Source organism: Erinaceus europaeus, chromosome X (assembly GCF_950295315.1).
Source record: "Erinaceus europaeus chromosome X, mEriEur2.1, whole genome shotgun sequence".
NCBI lineage: Eukaryota > Metazoa > Chordata > Mammalia > Eulipotyphla > Erinaceidae > Erinaceus > Erinaceus europaeus.
In genome coordinates, this window is record NC_080185.1 from 126785432 (window position 1) to 126810027 (window position 24596).

At 43.8% G+C, this 24596-nt stretch overlaps 1 protein-coding gene across 2 annotated transcripts; it reads left to right on the top strand.

Moving 5' to 3' along the window:
• Positions 1-2831: 2831 nt before the first annotated feature.
• On the top strand, positions 2832-23430 carry LOC103108538 (uncharacterized). Of its 2 annotated transcripts, none has more exons than XM_060183111.1 (2): positions 2832-2961; positions 22643-23430. In XM_060183111.1, the coding sequence occupies exon 2, from the start codon at positions 22709-22711 to the stop codon at positions 23312-23314; it is 606 nt and encodes a 201-aa protein (XP_060039094.1). In that variant the 5' UTR covers positions 2832-2961; positions 22643-22708; the 3' UTR covers positions 23315-23430. The 2 variants fall into 2 exon arrangements, with proteins under 2 accessions (XP_060039094.1, XP_060039093.1); XM_060183110.1 differs by lacking the exon at positions 2832-2961 and adding an exon at positions 20497-20618.
• Positions 23431-24596: the final 1166 nt, after the last annotated feature.

Below are 24596 nucleotides of genomic sequence, written 5' to 3' on the forward strand. Positions count from 1 at the left end.
AATGTTTTGAAAAGGCTGCTTGAAAGTGGTTGCTATCCCATCTTAAAAAAAAAAAGTGGTTATTAGTTAAGGAAGCTCCCGTTTAAAAATTGGGCTAAGGAGGGAATGCAGCAGTGTTGCATGTGCACAAAACCCTAGGTTCGGGAGTCGGGCGGTAGCACGGCGGGTTAAGCGCAGGTGGTGCAAAGCGCAAAAACTGGACAGAATAATGATACTGGTTCGAGCCCCTTGCTCCCCACCTGCAGGGGAGTCGCTTCACAAGTGGTGAAGCAGGTCTGCAGGTGTCTTTCTCTCCCCTCTTTGTCTTCCCCTCCTCTCTCCATTTCTCTCTGTCCTATCCAACAACAACAACAACAATAATAACTACAACAATAAAACAACAAGGGCAACAAAAGGGAATAAATAAATAAATATTTTTAATAAACCCTGGGTTCACCCCCCCCAACACACACACAGACACACACACACACACACACACACACCATATAAAACCCTAAGTCCATCTTTCCAACCCTATGTCCTAATTTGGATCAGATACCAATATTTTTTATCACATAAATTCCACCCAAACTCAGAACCCTTGTTCAACCTCCACAGCCTGCTTACAGCTGATCACGTCTGATAATAATTCACGCGCATGCTTCCTAAGGTTTTTGCCTTTCTGGATTTTTGTGTCATCTGAATCTAATTTTCTGCTTTTGTTCTCATTCACTTATAGAGTTGTGCGTACATGTGTGTATGTGTGTGTGTGTGTGTGCATTTGTGTGATTGCTTGTCATTTTAATAAATTATTTCTTCAACCCACTGATTTATGTTCTTTATAAAGGACCAGTTTAATTCTATGCCAGTTTAACTAGGGAGTATGGGGAGGGGGGTCCAAATAACTCTGTGTGCAGTATGTTGTCTGGAAGTTACTGGGCTCTGATGGGTGGGACCCCATTCTGCTCTGACTGCCCAATCACAGTGAGGACCACATATCTTCTGAGACCTATGGAGAAGCACCATCAACCCCCCCCCCCCCACACACACACACACTCCAGAACAGAATCTGCGTTTTAGCAAAATTCTCAAGTTATTTCCATGTACATCAAAGGTCAAGAAAGGGCTGGCAAGATAGCTTGCCTAGGGAAGGTATCTATTTTGCCATATGTGTGACCTGGGTTCGAGCCCAGTCCCTACAGCACTAAGGAAGTTTCAGTACTGTGTTCATTCTCTCTCTCCCTGAAAAAATAAGCCCGGAGCAGTGAAGCAATGACATAAAAAAAAGTTCAAGACTTCAGGTCACAGCAGTCAATTCTGTGGTGATGGATTCCTTGAGTCTAGGCAGCACAGAGTGCACTGCAGCACTTACTCATTTTAAATGGAAAGCTGACAAGTTCCAATTCAATTAGTGCAGTGAATTGTCTCTGCATATTATTGAATCATGTGTCTATTTTGGTATTGAGTTAGCGCAAATTGGGTGATTGTAACATCAATATATTACATTTATGGTTCAACAGAAATTTCCCCTGACATGGAAGTGTGTGGGGGTTGGTACTGCTGTAATCAGTAGAGGCCCTAGCACCCAAGGGGCCCCAGGATTTGTGCTAAGCTCCAGCCAACTCAGCTGTTATCACCCTAGATAAACTTCTGGGTGGATTAAAGGTCATAAATACTTTTCTGTTCCTCATATCAAGAAGAGGAGTCTGGGGACTAGAAGATAATTTACCCAGCAGAGTGCCTACTTTATCATACAGGAGACCTGTTGTTCGCACCCCAACACCACATGGGAGCACCAGGGCACTGGTGGATGATGAAATGGTGATATGGTGCCTGTCTGTTTCCCTCTCCCTATCTGTGAAATAATGCAAAAGAAGGAAAGAAAGAGAGAAAGAAAGAAAGGAAGGAAGGAAGGAAGGAAGGGAGAGAGAGAGAAAGAGAGAAAGGAAGGAAGGAAGGAAGGAGGGAAGGAAAAAAGAAAGAAAGAAAGAAAGAAAGAAAGAAAGAAAGAAAGAAAGAAAGAAAGAAAGAAAGGAAGAGCTCATTCCAGCAGAAATGAAATCATGCATGCACGAGGTCCTGATGCCACTCAAAGAAGAGAGATCTGTCCCCCCATCTTTTTTTTTTTGAATGAGCATGCCTAACTTAATTTAATCAATATAAAAGGGTAGAAGTGAGGTTCTAAGACTTCCATCCCCAGACTTAAGACAATTGGCATTTTAAAAAATATTTTTAAATTTATTTTCCCTTTTGTTGTCCTTGTTGTTTTTTATTATTGTTGTAGTTATTATTCTTGTTATTGATGTCATTGTTGTTGGATAGGACAGAGAGAAATGGAGAGAGGAGGGGAAGACAGAGAGGGGGAGAGAAAGATAGGCACCTGCAGACCTGCTTCACCGCTTGTGAAGCGACTCCCCTGCAGGTGGGGAGCTGGGCTCAAACCGGATCCTTAAGCTGGCCCTTGCGCTTCGTGCCATGTGTGCTTAACCCGCTGCGCTACCACCCAACTCCCGACAATTGGCATTTTTACCATATTGCTCTTGGGAGTCAGCTACCAAGTAAGAATTATAACTATTGTGAGACTGCCTGCAGTGAACATGTAACCCTAGTAACTATAGTAACCATAGTGTGCCTGCATAGTGTGATAAAGACAGAAACATATGTATACATAGGATAAGACGTCAACCTGAACCTGATTGGCCAATAGAGAACTTTGAAACCAGAGGCAAGCTAAGTCTAAGTAAAGGCTCAGAAACTAGCTGGATGAAGCGCCTTCACCATTACCGACCGGGATGCTGCCCGTGCTGCTAGAGACTTAAGCACACGCGGCCAGGCTAAGCCTAAGTGAGGGTCCCAGCTTCCAGGGACCCAGCTTCCAGGGACCCTCACTCATCCGGTCGCGCCAGTGGATGAAGGACCTCCAGTCTGGCAACACAGCAGATGGTGACCACGTCGTGAGCCTTACCTGCGAACAGCTATTAAGTAAGGAGAGGTATCGGGTTGACTGTGTGTTGTGTGAATTGTGTGACCCTTCTATGGCATCTAAAAATAAGTAAAAAAAAATATATATATATATATATATATATATATGTATATATATATATTGCTTAACCCTGACACGCTTTCCCGAGTGAGTCCTTGCTCTAATTCCTTGCTCGTGACACTGCCATACTGTAAGATATCTTAAGCTATCCATGTGGAGAGAAGCACTGAGGGGCCAAAAAGTGTTAAGTAAGCTAAACCTTCAAGTACCTTCCACACTGGACAACTGTGCAGCCCCGTGCATGACTACAGCTGATGCAAGTGCAGAACAATCAACCTAGCTGAGCCCTACCTGCCTCACAGAATCAGGAGCAAACAATAAATATATTGTTTAAGTCATTGACTTTGGGGGTGATTTGTTAGACAGCAGTATATATCTGCAACAAACACTCACACCTTTATAGTAGCCTCTGAATTTCTATTTATCACAAAATAGAGATGCCACAACTAAGAGAAGCGTCTGGCTGGTGGTGAAGAATCGGTAGCGTTCACTGCGCTAAGTGGTGAAACTAAGCACAATCAAATCCCCAGGTCTTCCCAAACAACGAGAGCAAACCCAATTTGTCAATACAATTGTTGTCTGGGTGGGGAGACAGATTCCTGGTGCTTCTTACTCTCCCATCTCCCCACACTCGCTCAGTGGCCATATCTTCTGTAACTATAATAATCTATCAAAACCAGGGACTCGCCATGGGTAGGTACCATGTATGTGCACAACTCTGCGCCATTGCATTATACAGAGTTTCCTGGGGCCACAGTCAAAACAGAGAAGTAGTCCATGACCTTTACTCAGAAGACCCAGAGTGTGTGGGACACACAGAAATTCAGGGAGAGCTGTTTCTTAACACTGACGCCCCCCTCCCCACCTGAGATGATGAGCACTATACACTGTAAACACCTTAGGGTCTTCACTATCTCTTCTTGGTTACCCCCAACCTGTCCCTGATTTTGTAAATAGTCCTTTTCCTAGACTCTTCTTTTATTTCCTGGCTTGTACATGTTACATGTTTCCTGTAAAGGCCCCTGTCTGAATTAGAAATATACAGAAGTATTCGCAATAGGACTGGCAGTGATTCTAACTAGTAAAGTAAGGAAGGAGGTAAAGGACAACTATGGGATGATTTCATTCAGATGTGGAATATAGAGGATTGAAACACATGAACTTGACAAGGAAAAGGAAAAAAATATATATGTAGGTATAGTCAACCCCTATCTATGACCTTCTGTTGGAGGGTGGCGGTGGGTGGGGGCACAAAAAACGTAGCGGTGGGAGTGATGCGGACTTGTACTCCTATTTTCGTATAATTTTGTAAATCACTAATGAATACATATATTCAAAATGTAAAAAAAAAAAGCTACAAACCCATAAGGAAAAGACAAATAACTCAAGTGTATAATAAGCGAAGACTATGGAGAGGGAATTCACCAAAAAACAAAGTCCTGTTGGTCCAGGAGCATAATATGTCTAACCTTGGAGATGCTGAAAGGCGTATCCCAGGCTGTGCAGAAGTGGGAAGGGGGGAGTCTCATCCCTCAGTGACTAAACTATAAATCAGAGTCACTTGCGAGTGCAAGTCAGTGCTATCTAGTAGACAGGGTTTTCCTTGGGAGTCACTCATCCTCCTAGAAATGCCAACCTCCTCCATACTGTCCGGTCAGTTCTCTGGACACTGTCTCAAGAAACTCAGGAGAACTGGCCCCATAACCAAAGGGTTGATTCTTGATTATTCAAAACAACTTAATATTTGTCAATAAAGGGATATCTTAATAAATTTATATTTATAAATCATAACATCACAGAAAAGTTCAAATTAACCAGGTCTAGTTCCACACGGGGGAATCTTACATTTTAATGGTAAATGAATAAAAGTCATGCATTTGTGATTATAAATGGGTTTTAAATGCAGAGCAGTACTATATTGTCTCTGGAACCTGTTTTTGGAACTAAAGTCTGAGATCAAGGATAGGAAAAAATACTCACTTCAGATTAGAGGTGACTTGAGGGCATAGGGAACGAACTAGATAAAGGAAACTTAATCTCTGCCTGTAAACATGTCTTTCTTGCAAATATTTCAAGCAATGGTGGCAAAAAATGAACATGGGTTAAATCTGGGTAGTGCTTAAATGGGCAGCTGTTGTATTTTTTCATGTATAATTTTCTCATTTTTTTTTCTGCCCCTGGGGTTCCAAGGCCAGTGCAATTCCACTGCTCCCAGCAGACTCCTCTTTTATTCAGCTAGAAGGTGAAAGATGGAATGAGAGAGAAACAGAGAGGAGGAGAGAGAGTACAGCACTGTTTCACCACTCACAAAAATTCCTCTTTTTATGGTACTACCATGGGGTGGCCTGGCCAGGGTCTCGAACCCCAGTCCTTGCACATGGTGTTTGCTTTACTGAGTTAGTTATCTCCCAGCCCCCTCTACACTTAGTACACAGCAAATCTTCTAAGAGTTAATAACAGTTAAAAACAGCTTCCAGGACCAATTTAAATCAGCTAAGTGATGTGGCCAGAGGCTGGGACACCATGCAACCTTGAAAACGCCAGATCAAAGAGCATGGGGAAAACAAGGAAATGCTCGAGGGACATTTGATGGGAAAAGGGAGATTAGAAAACAATCATGAGAGCGTTTTATTTTAAAATGTGTAGCTTCCTATTTCCATCACACAGAGAAAGCATGCAGATAAATGCCAGATTGTCAAATGTGGCTATATCTGAGTAGTGTGAATATAGGTGACTTGGGATTTCACCATTATATCAATTTTATTAGCTATTTAATACTGATTTACAAAATTACATGATAACAGGGGTACAACTCCACACCATTCCCACCACCAGAGTCCTGTGTCCCCAGTCCTTCCATTGGAAGCTCCAGCAGTTCTCCCATGGTTGCAGATATGGGTTGACTATTATTTCTACAACTATCTGTCTATATTTTTATATGTCCTCCCCCTTTTTTTTTGCCTCCAGGGTTATTGCTGGAGCTTGGTGCCTGCACCATGAATCCACTGCTCCTGGCGGCCATCCTTTTTTTCACTGTTGTTGCTGTTGTTACTGTTGTTGCTGCTGTTGTTGCTGGATAGGACAGAGAGAAATGGAGAGAGGAGGGGAAGACAGAGAGGGGGAGAGAAAGATAGACACCTGCAGATGTGAAAGAAGAAAGATAGACACCGCCTGTGAAGCGACTCCCCTGCAGGTGGGGAGCCGGGGGCTTGAACCAGGATCCTTGCGCTAGTCCTTGCGCTTTGTACTATATGCACTTAACCTGGTACCCCACCGTCCCCCCCTTTAAGGTTCCATTTTCTCTTCCTTTCCAGGTCACACATACACCTATTATTATATTCAAATGCCGCCCCCCTTTCCCTCCTCTTTCTCTGGTTCCTGATGGAGTTGGAGTTCAGAGCCCTCTGGTCACTTTCCCCCATCACTTCTCCCCCACTGGGAGTATGGATCAAAATTCCGGAGTTCTGGCTTCTGTAATTGTTTCTCCACTGGACATGGGCGTTGGCAGGTCAATCCATACCCCCAGCCTATTTCTATCTTTCCCTAGAGGGGTAGGGCTCTGGAGTGGTGAGGTTCCAGGACACATTGGCGAGGTTGTCTGCCCAGGGAAGTCAAGATGGAATTATGATAGTGTTTGCATCTTTGTAGCCGAAAGGAGGCAAGATATAAAGTGGGGGGAAAAGATTAATGAACAGGACACAAAAAGTAGAAGTAGAGCAGACGAGAACAGGGATCTTAGAGAGGAAGCTAGAAAGTCCATTTTAGGCGGTAGCACAGCAGGTTAAGCACACATGGTGCAAAGCACAAGGACCACCGTTAAGGATCCTGGTTCCAGCCCGCGGCTCCCCATCTGCATGGGAGGGGTCGCTTCACAAGCGATGAAGCAGGTCTGCAGATGTCTGTCTTTCTCTCCCCCTCTCCATCTTCCCCTCCTCTCTCCATTTCTCTATGTCCTATCCAACAACAATGACATCAATAACAACAACAATAATGACTACTACAATAAAGCAACAAGGACAACAAAAGGGAATAAATAAATCTTAAAAAAAATTAAGTGGTGGGGGTAGATAGCATCATAGTTATGCAAACAGACCCTCAAGCCTGAGGCTCTGTCAAGTCCCAGGTTCAATTCCCCGCACCACCATAAGCCAAAGCTGAGCAGTGCTCTGGTAAAAAAAAAAAAAAAAAAAAAAATCCATTTTAGGCATGTTCCTAAGGGCCAAATATCATTTTTTTGCTTGAATTTGATAAATAATATGGAGTTTGACAACAAATACTGAGAAGATGATGTCAGAATAAAGAAAAGGGCTATAAAGTTGGATTAAAGCAAAAAGTAGTTCCCAGTCTTAAAAAAAACAATCTATGGTGGTCCAGGAGGTAGCACAGTGGATAAGGCTTTGGACTCTCAAGCATGAGGTCCCGAGTTCAATCCCCGGCAGCACATGCACCATAGTGGTGTGGTTCTCTCGCCTATCATTTCTCATGAATAAATAAATAAAATATTTAAGAAAAAACAATCTCTGAATAAAATTATCTGTTTACCCCATCCTGACCCAGGGCCCATACATACATATTTATGTTTAGCACCAGGGCATGTGTAACCTCTGAGTCCCTGTTGGTCTGAGCTCACAGTTCCTGGCCACAGCTGGGAACACTGCAGGCTGCACTCATTTCGGGACCAGTCTTCCTCAAGTGGCAGAGCAGGATACCCAGCCTCTCTCTGGAGACCAGGGCACTGCCTATCATTGCTGCTTTATGGTGAGGGCAACGACCTGGGAAGGCCTGAAGAGGGCTTGTGATGACATTCCTGATGGAAGTGACCATTGACGGTGGCGAGAGGGACCCATTAGAGGTCTCGGCCCATGACCGTTATTACTTTTTAAACTGAATGTATAGTGACTTTACAGGGAAAAAAAACAACAATTCAAATAATAATAATAATAATCAACAATTCACTTTTAAGACTTTTCACCTATTTTAAGCTTTCAAGGGAGGGTGTGGGATACGGAGTTCTGGTGGTGGGAATTATCTGGAAGTGTACCCCTCTTATCCTATGGTCTTGTCAATGTTTCCATATTATAAATATTAAAAAAGACTTTTCATCTATTTTATGAGAGAGAGACTGGAGTATAGGATAAGTGGTGCTGGGGTTTGAACCCAGACTTCCCAGTCCTGTGTACTGCCTGCTGAAGCACTTCCCCAATACTTTGTCCCCTTTGTTTCACCAGAGTGCTGCTCAGCTCTGGCTCATGGTTGTGCAGGGGATCGAACCTGACATCAACATGATTTTTTATTTTGTCCATTTCCTTGGTATTTTTAGAACTGCATCACGGGCATGGTGTGAGGATTAGGCTTAAAAGGCTATATATATATATATATCTATATCTTAATGATTGGGGGAAAGGGAGAGACAGATAGAGAGAGAGAAGATGGTAAAAGAGAGAAGAAGATGGAGAGAGAGAGGGAGGGAGGGGGAGGGGGAAAGGGAGAGAGAAGAGAGAGAGAGAGAGAGAGAGAGAGAGAGAGAGACTATGCTATGACACTGGCTCATCTCTGGCTTATGGTGCTGCTGCCATTGAACCCCAGACCTCTGGGGCCTCAGGCATGCCATCAGCTGTGCTGCTGCTTCACTATCTCCCTGGCCTTGTTTTTGTTTGTTTGACTGCTTTTGTTTTTATTATTTAAAAACTCTGTTGAAGGGGGAGTCCAGCTGTAGCACCGGGTTGAGCTCATGTGACACGAAGCACAAGGACCTGCTTAAGGATCCCGGTTCGAGCCCCGCTCCCCACCTGCAGGGGAGTCGCTTCACAGGCGGTGAAGCAGGTCTGCAGGTGTCTGTCTTTCTCTCCCCCTCTCTGTCTTCCCCTCCTCTCTCCATTTCTCTCTGTCCTACCCAACAATGATGACATCAGTAACAACAACAATAATAACTACAACAACAATAAAAAACTCTGTTGAAGTAAAATGGGTTTAAATCATTACAGAAAAATGAACATTTAATGAACAATTTGTGCAAGTAACTTACACAGGTACAGAGATGCAGAACATTTGTAGCTATTGTGCCTATACTACTCCCTTGTGGGAAGAGAGAATACTTGATGATTACAGTCATTCAAAATCCTCCGTGTTCTTACTGATAAATATATAATATATTAAATGTGATGTGATTACATGAATGAATACAGTGGTCAAGACGACAACTCAGTGGTGGAGTAAAGAAATAACATGTGTGGGAGTCGGGCCGTAGCCAGCGGGTTAAGCGCTCCTGGCGCAAAGCGCAAAGACCTGCATAAGAATCCCGGTTTGAGCCCCCGGCTCCCCACTGCAGGGGAGTCACTTCACAGGCGGTGAAGCAGGTCTGCAGGTGTCTGTCTTTCTCTCCCCCTCTCTGTCTTCCCCTCCTCTCTCCATTTCTCTCTGTCCTAAACAACAACGACGACATCAATAACAACAACAATACTAGCTACAACAATAAAACGCAAAAAGGACAACAAAAGGGAATAAATAAATACATACTTTTAAAAAAGAAATAGCATTGTGTGAGGTCCCACATATAATACCCAGCACTGCAACCTCAGAGTGGTGCTTTGATATCTGTCCTCTCTCACTCATCAAACAGACAAACACAACTTTCAAAATTAATCTATGCTGAGTATAGAAAACTGAGACTCCCCTGAAAATATAGAAAGGAAGAAGAACACCATCCAGAATCTCACTCAGCCACAGACTCAAGATTCTAAGATTCTGAGCAGGGAATAAAAAGAGCAGTGGTTCTCAGTATAAAGGCGGTTTTTCTTACCCTTTTGCTGAGAACTTTCTTGTTAGAACCTTGAGCTTGGGTTCTAATACCGTCCATCTGAAGCCTATATAATGTGATAACCAGAGAAAATCGATAAAAATAACAAAATAAAGCAAACCATTATAAACCATTTTCGTGTTTTTGTTAATGACTGTTTTACAGAATTATCAGATTTCAGAATTATTGTGCAACCCACACAGGAGGCATGTAAGTCACCACACCTCCCACTAAACTTCTGTGTCCCTCCCCTAAGCTGCCCCCACTTTTTTTTTCCTTTTTTTCTGCCTCCAGGGTTATTGCTGGGGCTCGGTTCCTGCACTAGGAATCCATGGCTCCTGGAGGCCATCTTTTTTCCCCATCGTTGTTATTGTTATTGCTGCTATCGTTGTCGTTGGATAGGAGAGAGAGAAATTGAGAGAGGAGGGGAAGACAGAGAGAGGGAGAGAAAGACACCTGTGGACCTGCTTCACCGCTTGAGAAGCGATGCCCCTTAGGTGGGGAACAGGGGGCTCGAACCGGGTTTGTTACACCAGTTTCTGCGCTTCGCACTATGTGTGCTTAACTGGCTGTGCCACCGCCCAGTCCTCTGCCACCATTTTTTTTCCCCTCCAGGGTTATTGCTGGAGCTTGGTGCCTGCACTACAAATCCACTGCTCCTGGAGGGTATGTTTTTCCCTTTTGTCACTCTTGTTGTTTATCATTGTTATTATTGTTATTTTTTATATTTATTTATTTTCCCTTCTGTTGCCCTTGTTGTTTTTTTATCATTGTAGTAGTAGTTGTTGTTATTGACGTCGTTATTGTTAGATAGGACAGAGAGAAATGGAGAGAGGAGGGGAAGACAGAGAGGGGGAGAGAAAGAGAGACACCTACTGACATGCCTCACCGCCTGTGAAGCGACTCCCCTGCAGGTGGGGAGCGGGGGGCTCGAACCAGGATCCTTAAGCCGGTCCTTGTGCTTCGCGCCACTATTATTGTTATTGTTATTGATGTCATTGTTGTTGGATAGGACAGCGAGAAAAGGAGAGAGAACAAGAAGACAGAGAGGGGGAGAGAAAGATAAGACACCTGCAGACCTGCTTCACCACTTGTGAAGTAACTCCCTTGCAGGTGGGGAGCCGGGGGCCGCCACATTTTTAAGGGTCAGTTTTTATGTTATTTGGGTGCTAGCCTTGAAATGGATTTTGATACTTTAAATAGATCTTGTTCATGAGCATCTTTATTTGCACAAATATCCAGCCATTTGACTCTATTTAGATGCCTTAGATGCTTTCGCTTTGTTTCGCTTTGTTTTGTTTTGTTTTGTTCTGTTTTGTTTTTGTTTCTTTGGTCTCCAGGGTTATTGCTGGGGCTTGGTGCCTGCACTATAAATCTACTGCTCCTGGAGGCTAATTTTTCCCTTTTGTTGCCCTTGTTGTTTATTGTTGTTGTTGTTGTTGTTATTGTTATGGCTGTCATTGTTGCTGGATAGAACAGAGAAATCGAGAGAGGAGGGGAAAACAGAGGGGGGGAGAGAAAGACAGACACCTGCAGACCTGCTTCACCGCCTGTGAAGCGACTCCCTCTGCAGGTGGGGAGCTGGGGGCTTGAACTGGGATCTTTAAACCGGTCTTTGAGCTTTGTGCTAGGTGCGCTTAACCTGCTGAGCTACTGCTGGGCCCCCAACTTTGTTTCACTTTGAATTAAACAAATTATATCCTGAGAGAGAAAGAACACTGCTCTGATATACACAGTGTTGGAGATCGGACCCAGGCTTCGTAAACCAATTCTGTGCTCCAGCTCTGAATGAATAAGGTGTCCAAGTAACATGTCAAATCCGCTGAGCACATCATAGCAAATGAGGATTTCAGACCCAAGGGGGTTGAGAAAAAAATTGTATTTGCTATGCTTATGCTGCCATCTCGTGGCGAGTTAGAAGAATGTATAAGGACTATAAATGAATTATAAAACTCAGCTGTGGAATTTCCCTGCCTGTTGATAATACACAACACATAACTTCATTTTAAAGAATTAATCTAAGAGTTGTTGGTGGTATAGTGGTTAGCGTAGCTGCCTTCCAAGAATTAATCTAGTGTGGGCAGGGGTAGATAGCATAATGGTTATGCAAAAAGACTCATGCCTGAGTCTCCAAAGTCTCTCAGGTTCAATCCTCTGCACCACCATATACCAGAGCTGAGCAGTGCTCTGGTAAAAAAAAAATAATAATATTAAAAGAATCAGTCTACTGTTTGGGAAACAAATTAGTCAAGAATTCTAAGACATGCAGGTGAGAGGTCCTCATCTTCAAACCATGTGCCAGACTGTTGCTTCGATATTTCTCTCTCATTAAAGTTAGTTTTTTTTAATTACATGTCTATTGTAGAAAATTCTGACAATCTATAACAATATAAAGAATTAAGAGAGTCATTCACAATCTCACTTGACCTCAAGATCCTGTATTCCCAAGCCAATGAGATGGAAAAGTTCAGAGCAAACCGTTCTTAGAATAATAAGCAATCCTGCTGTTTTTTGTGCCAGTGTAGGATGTGATTTATCAGACCATATATCAGAGCCCCACATAATGTTGTAAATCAATGTTACCACAATAAAAAACTACAAATTAAAACAAGCCAACTTCCCAAGCGGTTATTGATGCATTTTTAACCTAAAAGACCATTTATTGCCCAGTGTTCAGAAGGCTGGAAAATCCTAAATCAAGATGCCAGCAGATGTGGTGATTACAGAGGACTCTTTCACTGAAGGCTGTCTTCCACTGAGTCCTCAAGCTTCACAGATCTTTGGATGGTAACTGGCTTTGTTCGATGGTTTTTGCTTTGTTCTCTATCATCAAGCTCTTTCATCTACACAAATCTCTAGTGACTTGAGCCTGTTCAGGTGGCTTTATTGCTTCACTTTAGTTATTTGTTTGTAGTCAGCGTGGTTATCACAGGAGCTCTGCATATGCATGAACCCACCAATCTCTGTGAACTTTTTTTTTTTTAGAATGAGAGTGACAGAAAGAAGTAGAGTTGCCACACTACTGCTCCATCACTGATGCAGCTTCCCCTGTGTGAGTGCTCCTGTGTGGGGACCAGGAGGTTCAAACCAAACCCTTGAGCATTGTGAAGCATGCGCTCTACTGGGACAGCTAACTCTCAGACCCTTCTTCAAGTGATTTTTGAGGATTCTTTTTTAAAAGAGATCACTTTCTTTATTTTTAAGAGAGACACAAAATTGATGCTGCTGGGGAGGCATCTGGAGCCGCAGGCAGGCACATCTTGGCTCCACCGCTCACCTCCCTTCCCAGAGGTGCTGAGGTTTCCCAAGTTCAATCTCCAGCACCACCACAAGTTAGAGCTGAGCAGGGCTCTGGTTAAAGAAGGAAAAAAGGAAGCTTTATGAATATAGACTCGATCAGAACCTGGGTACGTCTTTACCTTTTCAGGTCACTATACTGCATGCTGCAATTTATTCATTTTTTAAAAATAAATTCACCGTTTTTATCATTATCATTATTATTATTAATTAATTATCCAGAGCACTGTTGAGCTCTGGCTCATGGTGGTGCAGGGGATTGAACCTGAGACCAACATGATTTTTTACTTTGTCTTTTTCCTTGGAATTTTTAGAACAACATCATGGGCATGGTGCGAGGATTAGGCTTAAAAGGCTTATTAATTGATGTTTTAATGTGAGGGGAGAGATCAGAGCACTGCTAGCCCTGGCATACGGTGGTCCTGCCATTGAACCTGGGACCTCTGCTGCTCCACTAGCTTCATGGCCACATTTTTGTTTGTTTGTTTGTTTGTTTGTTCTTTTTTTTAAAAAAAAACTTGTTAGAGTAAATTTGGTTTAAATAATTATATAAAAATGAACGTGAGGAGCAGATGGTGGCATACATAGTAGAGGGCACCTGTTACCCGGCACAAGGACCGGGGTTCAAGCCCCTGGCCCCTTCCTGCAGAGGGGGGAGCTTCACAAATAGTGAAGCAAGGCTGCAGGGGTCTCTCTTCTTCTCTAGCTCCACTGCCACCTCAATTTCTGTCTCTAACCAATAAAAAAGAAAATATTTTAAATAAATAAATAAATATGAACACCTAATGAATAACTTATGCAAATAAATTATGAAAGTATGCTGAGGAAATAGCAGCACCCTTAAACTGGAGACCAGATGCAGAAGTTTTATTTGCTGTAGTCATACTGACCCTGGGAAGATAGAATACTTGATGAATAGAGCCATTTACAAAGTACTCTTGTATTTTTTACTTATTGACAAATGTACTAAATGTGACTTAAGTATGCAAACTAGTCCAGACCAGTCCAGTGGCCAGAGAAAAAGAGCCAACCACAATCTCTCTTGTCCACAAACTCCACATTCTGAGATCCTGGGTGCTAACTCTGAAATGGATTTTGATACTTCAGATAGACTTTGTTTATCTATTACTGAGCCTTTTTATCTGTGCAAATACCCAGCCTATGCAGATACCTTGTATGCTTCAATCTTGTTTCCCTTTGAAGTGACTCCGCTGCAGGTGGGGAGCTGGGGGCTCGAACCGGGATCCTTACGCCGGTCCTTGCGCTTTGCGCCGCTGCGCTTCTGCCCGACTCCCTACTTTGTTTCACTTTGAATTAAACAAATTATATCCTGAGAGAGAAAGAACACTGCTCTGATATACACAGTGTTGGAGATCAGGCCCAGGCTTCGTAAACCAATTCTGTGCTCCAGCTCTGAATGAATAAGGTGTCCAAGTAACATGTCAAATCCGCTGAGCACATCATAGCAAATGAGGATTTCAGACCCAAGGGGTTGAGAAAAAAGTTGTATTTGCGGGAGTCGGGCGGTAGTGCAGCGGCTTAACTGCACGTGGCGCAAAGCGCAAGGACTGGTGGAAGGATCCTGGTTCCAGCCCCTGGCTCCCCACTTGCAGGGGAGTCCCTTCAAGGCGGTGAAGCAGCTCTGTAGGTGTCTATCTTCCTCTCCTCCTTTCTGTCTTCCCTTCCTCTCTCCATTTCTCTCTGTCCTATCCAACAACGATGATAACAATAATAATTACAACAATAAAGCAACATGGGTAACAAAAGGGAATTAATTAATTAATTTATAAAATTATATTTGCTATGTTATGCTGCCGTCTCGTGGCGAGTTAGAAGAATGCATAAGGGCTATAAAGTGGATTATAAAACTCAGCTGCATTCCCTGCCTGTTGATAAATACACAACACATAACTTCATTTTAAAGAATTAACCTAGTGGGGGTGGGGAAATAGCATAACGGTTATGCAAAAAAACTTTCAGGCCTGAGGCTCTGAAAAGCTCTGGCTTATGGTGGTTCAACCCCACCACCACCATAAGCCAGAGCTGAACAGTGCTCTGGTATAGAAAAAAGAAAAAAGAAAAAAAAAAGAATTAATCTAGTGGTTGGCAGGCAAATTAGTCATGAATTCCAAGACATTCATGAGAGAGGTCCTCATCTTCAAACCATGTGCCAGACTATTGCTTTGATCTTTCTTTCATTGAAATAAACGATTCTTTAAAAAAAGATTATTGTCTATTACAAAAAAATTTGAATATCCTGGAAAGTGGAAAGAATTAAGAGAGTCATTCACAATCTCACTTGACCATTAGCTCAAGATTGTGTGTTCTGAGCTGATGAACCGGAAAAATCAGATCCAAGAGTTCTCAGAATAAAAAGCAACCCTTCTGTTTGTGTGCTAACATGGGACTTGATTTATCAGATCGTATATCAGAACTCCACATGTTATAAATCAATGTCACTAAAATAAAAACTACAAATTAAGATAAGCTCCAAACCCCAGTTTGTTATGTATGCATTCTTAGCCTTCTAGACATTGATTTCCCAGTGTTCTAGAGGCTAGAGTCCTAAGTCAAGATGTTAGCAGATCTTCCTACTGTGTCTAAAGTGCCTACTGAGACAGAGAGGTAGAGGCGGAAAGGCAGGGGGGAGGAAGAGACAGAGACAGAGACTATAGCAGTGAGGGAAGATCACAAACTTGGGCGGTGTGCCAGGAACTGTCCAAATGAGTTATTTCACCAGCCCTCTTTAGACAGTTTTAAAACCTCACAAATAATTCTGCAGTTTTATTCTTCCACACAAACTGCCCACTCTGCCTTCCCCAAACTCCTCCAACACCAATGCTCTGTCCCACCCCCATTCTTTAAAGTGATAAGCATTTGCTGAAGAAAGTAGATGGAGAGAGAGTCCAGTGGTTAAACTTGTCACCACTGAAGACTTACTGTAAGTCATTAACCTCCCAAAAAAAAAAAAGAAAGAAGGAAAGAAAGAAAGAAAGAAAGAAAGAAAGAAATGGGGCCAGGTGGTGCTGCACCTGGCTAAGAGCACATATTATCATATGCAAGGGCACAGGTTCAAGCCCCCTGTCCCCACCTGCAGGGGGAAAGTTTTTGTAAGTGTGAAGCAGGGCTTCAGGTGTCTCTCTCCCTCTCTATCTCCCTCTTCCTCTCAATTTCTGCCTGTCTCTATCCAATAAAGATAATATTAAAAATTAAGAAGAAAGAAAAAGCTTATTGCCTTAAACATTTGATGAGAGTCTTCTTTGAAGGACAGCGACTCATCGGGCTGCCCTGGACTTCCTGCTGGGTGCATTGTACCAGGAGGTTTAGAGCAATGCTAAGGGTGAGGCATGTGTTTACAAGGAGAGTACCCCAATCCCTCCTATAAATGTCACTAGAGGGGCCGGTTGGAAGCACACCTGGTTAAAGCATACATAGTAGGAAGCACAAGGACCAGTGCAAGGATAAGGATTCAGGTGTGAGCTCCCCAGTCCCCACCTGCAGGGGTGGTAAGCGGTGAAGCAGGTCTGCAGGTGTCTACCTTTCTCTTCTTCTCTCTATCTTCCCTTCCTCTCCCAATTTCTCTCTGTCCACTCCAATAACATGGAAAAAACGGTCACCAGGAGTAGTGGATTCATAGTGCTGGCACCGAGCCCCAGCAATAATCCTGGGGGCAAATAAAGAAAGAAATAAAAATATATAAATGTCGCTAGACTTCCACCTAAGTGACACCTACTCATGGCCCTTGTTGCAATCACTGCGTCTATGATTGCAGGTGGTAGCTTTTAAATGGGAACATTCTGGCCAGAATTCTTAGATGGGATGCCTTTGTTAAGAACTCACCCACAAGAGGAAGAGAGGACTCGACCTGGAAGAAAAGGGAGGCAATTCTGTACAAATGTAGACAGGTGGTTGTAATGATGATGGTTGGCCCATGTTTGCAACTTTAGGACAACTGTGGTGGTTTGCAGTGGGGAGACTGGGAGTTCAGAACTTCGGTGGTGGGAATGGTGTGGAATTATACCCCTGTTGACATGACATTTTGTAAATCAATATTAAATCACTAATAAGATAAGGAGAGAGAGAGAGAGAGAGAGGGAAAGGAAAAACTCTCCCACATGGCTATCTAGTGCACTAAAACTTCAGCTCAGCCACGAACAACCAGTGCTGTGGTAATTTTCATTCTCTATTATATTTAAAAAGAGTCATCCAGTAGGCGATTCATGCAGATGTGAAACCCCAGCACACCAATTAATAAAGTCCAGCTCATACCAGAAAAAGGTAAGGTGAATGCTTTGTTCTTTCCTTGTAATAGGAGCACCAGGGAAGGAACCCAGGTGATAAGTGGCCGCTCTGGGACTATTTCTTCTTTCTTTCATTGCAAAGGAGAAGAGGCAAAGAGAGGGAGAGATATCACACTACCATTCCATCATTCAATCATTCAGTGCTTTACTTTCTCTCTCTCCCTCTCTCTCATAAAAACAAAACAAAACCCGAAACCTCTAGGGTGGGGCTCACTTTCCTTCATGCTTCTCTCAATTCACACCAAATGATAGTGCATCCGCTAATCCCAACCTAATCAATGCAACAAGTACCACCTCAGCATGCTTCACTTCAGACTGTGTCCAGAGACATCAGGCGTGGAATGTCAACCCTTCACCCTCATTACTCGGGTGAGACCTTTCCTTTCATAGGATTCACTTTCTGACAAAGTCCCAAAACCTAGATATAGACCAGGTCCTGTGAGATAGAGCATATGTTCACATGTATCCATAAATTAGGGCAAAACATATACCTGAAAGCAAAAGTACACAATAGTCTGCAGTGAGTCAGTATAAAGTCCCTAATGAATTAGTATCTAATTAGACTTAGACCTTCCTCACCTAGTTCCTATTACAGTTCTCTCACTCACTCCAAAGCTAACCTTATCAAAGCAAGGACTGCAAAAGCTGAATAAGGGCAAGAGACTGGCATACTTTAACAATGACTCCTTAGTCAATATCAGGCCCCCCCATCAGCTAGGGCCCTATTCAGGGAGACCTGAGATTCCCAAACAGACATGATGGGCCTAGACCTCGAATAAATCCCTCTCTCCATTGTTACCAGTCATCTCTATCTGGAACAACAAAATAGACCCATTTGTGGCCCCCCCATAGGAACCTGCCCTCAACTTAGATCAACAATGGTAGAGAACGTTCCATCCTCCGAAGTAGGATGGACAACATACTCTATGCTACACCTGAGGAAGATGGGTCCTGAAATTGGGGCAGCTTGGAACGTTCCTACTCATGACCACAGAATGTGAGCTCAGATCTACAGGGATGCAGAGGTCACATAGGCTCCTAAGCTGAATATGGGCCCCAGATCACATCAAATCAAAGGGGTTTATAGTCAACAATATTTATACACCTTTCTCATATCTGGGAGCTACTCTCTTCCCTGATCCAACTTTCTGGTCTTTTTCCAGCAGTAACATCATCTCCCCAGACAATAACTTGGATCCACCTGCATATCAGATTGCAGGCTCAGAGGAAAGAAAAAAAAAAACAGGCCCTTTGGAATATAACTAAAATATGCCTACTAGCTATCTACAAAATGGAGGACTCCCCAACTCTTCGTCTGCACTATTCCAGCCTTTAGGTTCATGATTGTTCAACAATTTGTTTGGCTTTGTATGTTAACTCTTTTCAGCCACCAGGTTCCAGATGCTAGCATGATACCAACCAGACTTCCCTGGACAGACAACCCCACCAACGTGTCCTGGAGCTCTGCTTCCCCAGAGCCCCACCCTACTATGGAAAGAGAGAGGCAGGTTGGAAGTATGGATCGACTTATCAACGCCCATGTTCAGCGGGGAAGCAATTGCAGAAGTCAGACCTTCCACCTTCTACATCCCACAATGACACAATGACCTTGGGTCCATACTCCCAGAGGGATAAAGAATAGGAAAGATATCAGGGGAGGGGAGGGGATATGGAGATCCGGTGGTGGGAATTGTGTGGAGTTTTACTCCTTTTATCCTATGGTTTTATCAATGTTTTTTTAAATAAAATAAATAAATAAATGGACCAGCAATATAGCGCAGGTGGGAGGCCCTGGGCTCCATGGTCAGCACCACATAAAGACAGAGTGCTCTTCGTCAACAACCAGGGTTGGGGGTGGTCAGAGGAGGGGAAGTGGGTGTGGGGATAAGGGGCTTTAGGGACTCAGAACCCTATGGTGAAGGAAGAAGATGGTTTGATGGAGAGTAAGATGGCTGATACCTCTCTTGGGAAGATATGGAACTGGATCTCTCTGACAACAATAAGCCTGAAAATCAACATGTCCTCAACAAAGTGAATGTTTAAAAGTGATACTCCAATCTTTCAGTTAAAAAGGAAAGTAGCAGGGGAGATAACAGTGATTCTGCCAAAAAAAAAAAAAAAAGACTCTTGCCTGAGGCTCTGAGGTCCCAGGTTCAATCCCCAACACCACCATCAGCCAGAGCTGAGCAGGGATCTGGTATAAAAAAGAAAAGAAAGAGAAGGAAAAGACAAAGATAATGAAAATAAGAAGAAGGAAAACCAAGGTACCAGGAGATAGTTCACCCAGTAGAGCCCACACTTTGCCGTGCACGAGGCCCTGGGTTTGAACCCCAGCACCACATGGGAGCACATGGATGGCACTGGGGGAGTTCCACGGCTGGCCCCATTCTGGACAGTCCCAACCCTGACACCTAGCACAGGGCTTCATTCTTTCCATCCCCTGTAGATCTTCTTAAAGGTTTCCTGCTTAAGACTCTAATGAATCATGGTGGTGATTTGGTCAAGAACTTCAAAATTGGGATTTAAAAAAAAAAAAAAAATGGAGACAGACAGGGAGAGACTATGTATAGTGTGGTGGAGGCCAGGTTCAAACCTGTGTTGTGTGCATGGTAAAGCAATACACTACCCAAGTGAGCTATTTCACTAGCCCTCAAACTGAAAGCTTGAAAATAGCTTTGGTTTATTCTATAATAGAGATATCAGAATACTGACTAGGCATAGGTGGTGCCAGGGAGTGCCCAGAACAGCAGCCATTCCTATCTTCTCTCTTCAGAGCCTCAGGCACGAGGGTCTTTTCCATCACTTTATTCTTCTTACCACAGTCCTTCACAGCTCTGGCTGATTGGTGGTGTTGGGGACCTCAGAGCCTCAGGCAGGAGTCTTTTTTCATGACTCTTATGCTATCTCCCCAGCCTCCTATCTTCTATCTTCATGAGCCTGCCATTCAGACTTTGCTCACAGTCCCTGGGGGTCATGGAAACAGTAGAATGTTGGCTTTATTGTTCTCCCTCCCAGCCTGGTGGTTACTATAGTTGCCACTTGGGAGAAGATATCCTCCCAGTTTGGCTGGTTTGAGGGGAAGCTTATTCTTACCTTGATTAAAGAGACCTCTGAGACTTCCTGAGGGGGAAGTTATTGTAGTTTAATCCTCTCAGTTTCTCTGTGAAGCAACTCGATGCCACTCAAAAGAACTACAAGCCAGGTAAGCCCAGGTCACCTTTATATTCATATAAACCAGTATCACCCTTGAAATCACTGTTGTTTTGCTTTTTTAATTTTGGGTTTTTTTCATTTTCGATAAAAACAGATAAATTGAGAGGGAAGGGGGAGATAGAGATAGAAAAAGATGGAGAGAGACATAGACACCTACAGCACTGTTTCACCGCTTGTGAAGCTTCCCCCCTGCAGGTGAGGACGAGGACTTAAATCTGGGTCCTTGTGCACTGTAATGTGTGTGCTCAACCAGATGTCCCACCACCTGGCCCTGCTTTTTTTTTTTTTTTTTTTTTTAGTCTTTGGAAAAGTAATTTTAAAAGATCTACTTATTTTGAGAAAGAGAGAGAGAGAGAGCTCCTGTTAGTACTGGGGCTTGAACCGGAGACCTCTTCCACGCAAGTCCTGTGTACTGCCCCTGCCCAGCCTCTCCACTCCCTAGAGGTGCGATCTTGGGCAAACATGATCAGTGTGGGCCACATGTTACGGCTTTTCCAACACATGTTTATTCTATTTTGAATTAGAAAGCTGTGTGTTTCTCATTCAAATAATTACAAAATGTGGGAAAACATGGAAATTAGAATGAAAGTCTGTATCTCTCTCCATGGATCTCTCTACAATTACTTTTTAATGGGCTTTTATTTCTAAACTTTTTTAAAAATGTATATGCCTATCTATTTATATACTTATAGTGAGAAAGAAGGGCCTGGGAGATGGTGTAACATCAGAGCACGGAACTTACGTATCTGAGGTCCCAGGTTTCATCCCAGATACCCTGTAAGTCAGAGGAGAGCACTGCTCTTGTCTTTCCCTTCAAGATAGAATAAAAGAAATCTCGGCCCAGTAGGACAGCTCACTTGGATGGTGAACTATGTTTTGCCATGTGTTCAACCCAGGTTAAAGCCCAGCCCCCAGTACACTGAAGGAAGTTTTAGTGCTTTGGTCTCTGGTTTCTTTTCTTTTCTTTTCTTTTCTTTTCTTTTCTTTTCTTTTCTTTTCTTTTCTTTTCTTTTCTTTTTGCCTCCAGGGTTATTGCTGGCTCAGTGCCTGCACTACAAATCCACTGCTCCTGGAGGCCATTTTTACCCATTTGTGTTGCCTTTGTTGTTGTTATTGTTTTTGTTTTTGTTGGATAGGACAGAAATACAGAAGGGAGGGGAAGACAGAGAGGGGGAAAGATAGACCACCAGCAGACCTGCTTTACCGCTTGTGAAGCCACTCTCCTGCAGGTGGGGAGCCAGGGGTTTGGACCAGGATCTTTATGCCAGTCCTTGCACTTTGTGCTATGTGTGCTTAACCAGCTGCATTACCACCTGGCCCCCTATTTCCCACTTTCACTTTGTTAGTCTCCGAATAACATAAAATGAATCTCTCTACATTAAAAAAGAAAATCAAGGGAGTCGGGGGTAGCGCAGCGACTTAAAGTGCACGTGGCACAAAGCGCAAGGACCGTTATAAGGATCCCAGTTTGAGCCCCCGGTTCCCCACCTGCAGGGGAGTCGCTTCACAAGCGGTGAAGCAGGTCTGCAGGTGCCTATCTTTCTCTCCCCCTCTCTGTCATCCCCTCCTCTCTCTATCTCTCTCTGTCCTATCCAACAACATCAATAACTACAACAATAAAACAACAAGGGCAACAAAAGGGAATAAATAAATATTTTTTTAAAAAAAAAGAAAGTCAAGGGGGGGCGGGCAGTAGTGCAACACTGCTTTACCACTGGGGACCAGGGGCTCGAACCTGGGTCCTTGCCCATTGTAACATGTGAGCTCAACTAGGTATGCCACCACCTGCCCCACCTTTTTTTGAATACAGTGGTCCCAGTGTATATGTTAGGATTCATATTACCTCTTGGGATGTAATAGATGAGACTCCATTCTTCCACGTGGCACAAACATTCCTTGAGGCCTAGGCATTTCGCTTACTTCCAGTTGATCTTTGTGGCTCAATCTATTTCCTGTTCTCTCTCTCTCCTTGATGCTGCTGCCTCATTTCTCCATGCGCCTCACTGCCCGAAGGACTCCAGGCTGTTGCCCTTCTCTTGCAAGCTATTGGCTCTCTTTCTGAGCTACACCACCTGGGCTATGGGCATCAGCCTGGCTAGCAGCAAGTCATGGCGTGTGTGGGAGTTAAAGAGCGACACCATCAGTGAGGTGTTCATCGGGCTGTGGGAGGTCCTGTATTTCCAGAAGATCAACATCTCCAGCTCCAATGTTAAAACACCCGTGTACAGCATCATCAACTCCAGCTGGGTTGTCTCAAACGCGATCTGGTACGGGCAAGACCTGATACTGCTGTCAAATTTCATGAAATCTGTCGTCATGGTTTTTGCTACCGTTGCCATGATGATTACTTGGATCAGAGCCCCGTACCCTGAGTTCCTCCGCTTGTGTTACAACATCTCCAGCTTTTTCCTGCTCCTCAGCAGTATCTGCACCCTGACCACGGTATGCTGGAACTACTCTGCAGAATTCTATGGCCAAACCACCCTGGAGTTTCCGGTGGGCTTTCCAATTGCAAAAGAGCTGATCACCAAGAAGCGCTTCACCTACGTGTTCCCACTTGGCTTAGCCACTTCCATCGTCTCGGTGATCTGTGCCTCCATGTTCCTCAGTGAAAGCTTTTTACTCCGAGAGTGGATCCAAGAAGTGTTGAACGACTTGGCCTCCTCCTCCCCAGTCTTGAGCTAAGTGGGTGGTGCACTGTTTACAGTGGCTGCCCATAGCTTTCTTGAAGAGCAGTCCATGTGCACGTAATATTGTCACTATCCTGGTGGCATTTGAAATAAAACATCTCTGCTCATGCACAGTGTGGGTTAAGCTACTGCTCCCCTCTTCTGCAAATCCATTCCTTCCTTTAAGAAAATTATTTAGTTTGGATAGAGATCGAAATTGAGAATTAAGGAGAAGATGGAGGAGAAAGAGATACCTGCAGTACTGCTTCACCATTTGTGAAGCTTCCCCCCTGCAAGTGGAGAGTGGGGGGCTTGTACCTGGGTCCTTGCACAAACCCATTCCTTTCTTTAGGAGACTCTCCCTTCCTGGAATGTCTAGGTGGATATATTCTCTACCTGCACTGACATAAATGGAAAGCAGCCTGCAGTCAGCTAAGCCACCCAGGCTTTCTTTTGGGGGGACCCCCATGTGCAATGTGTGCAGCTTGTTCCTTGTGAGTGACCCTAAGCTGTCCCAGCAGATGTCCACCTCATGCCCAACCTTCTCTGCTCTCAGACTTAGACCCAGACAGGTATTCCGGATGCCTTTGGGGAGATCCTGGACATCCTGGACATCCTTCCAGATGGCTGGGGGTGGGAGCACATACATCCCTAATTTCAGTCCCCTGGATAAAACATGGGCCCTGCACTCACAAGAACCTCAGAACTGCCCCTTTCTGAGTCACACCCACCAACAAAACCTACTTCCTATCCAGAGAGAAAAAGATAAAGAGAGGAAGGGAGAATGGGATGATGGGAGGAAGGGGAGGAAGGAGGGAAGAAGGAATTCTACTGGGGGAGAAACAAGGACACAGATACAGCACGAATGTAACTACCTCCAGGCTGAGTCAAGGCTGAAAATAAGCTCAACTACTCACACAGGAAAGACTTGCATCTGGAGCTCAGAGAGTTGTAAAATGTTTGGTTAAGTTACAGAAAAATCTCTCAATCTTATTTTACTGATTGACATTCGGGTTCTTTGCAGTTGCTCTGTGTGTGTGTGTGTGTGTGTGTGAGAGAGAGAGAGAGAGAGAGAGAGAGAGAGAGAGAGAGACTGTTCTGTGTATTAAAGGCCATTCGGCAGTGCCAGGGATCTTTACCCACTAGACACTAGTAGTATTACTCTCTCCCTTCAGCTGAGACCCAGAACTGTCCTCAGACATTTCCAAATATCATTTGAGGGACAAAATTGGCACTTTTGGGGCCAGCAAGACAGTTCTCTTAGTTTTGACATGAGCACAAAACCAGGAAACCAGTGC

Coding starts and splice junctions, on each gene's coding strand:
- LOC103108538 (XM_060183110.1), top strand. CDS start 20,592: ATGCCACTCAAAAGAACTACAAGCCAG. Junction 20,619..22,642: donor TCAAAAGAACTACAAGCCAG/GTAAGCCCAGGT, acceptor CACTGCCCGAAG/GACTCCAGGCTGTTGCCCTT.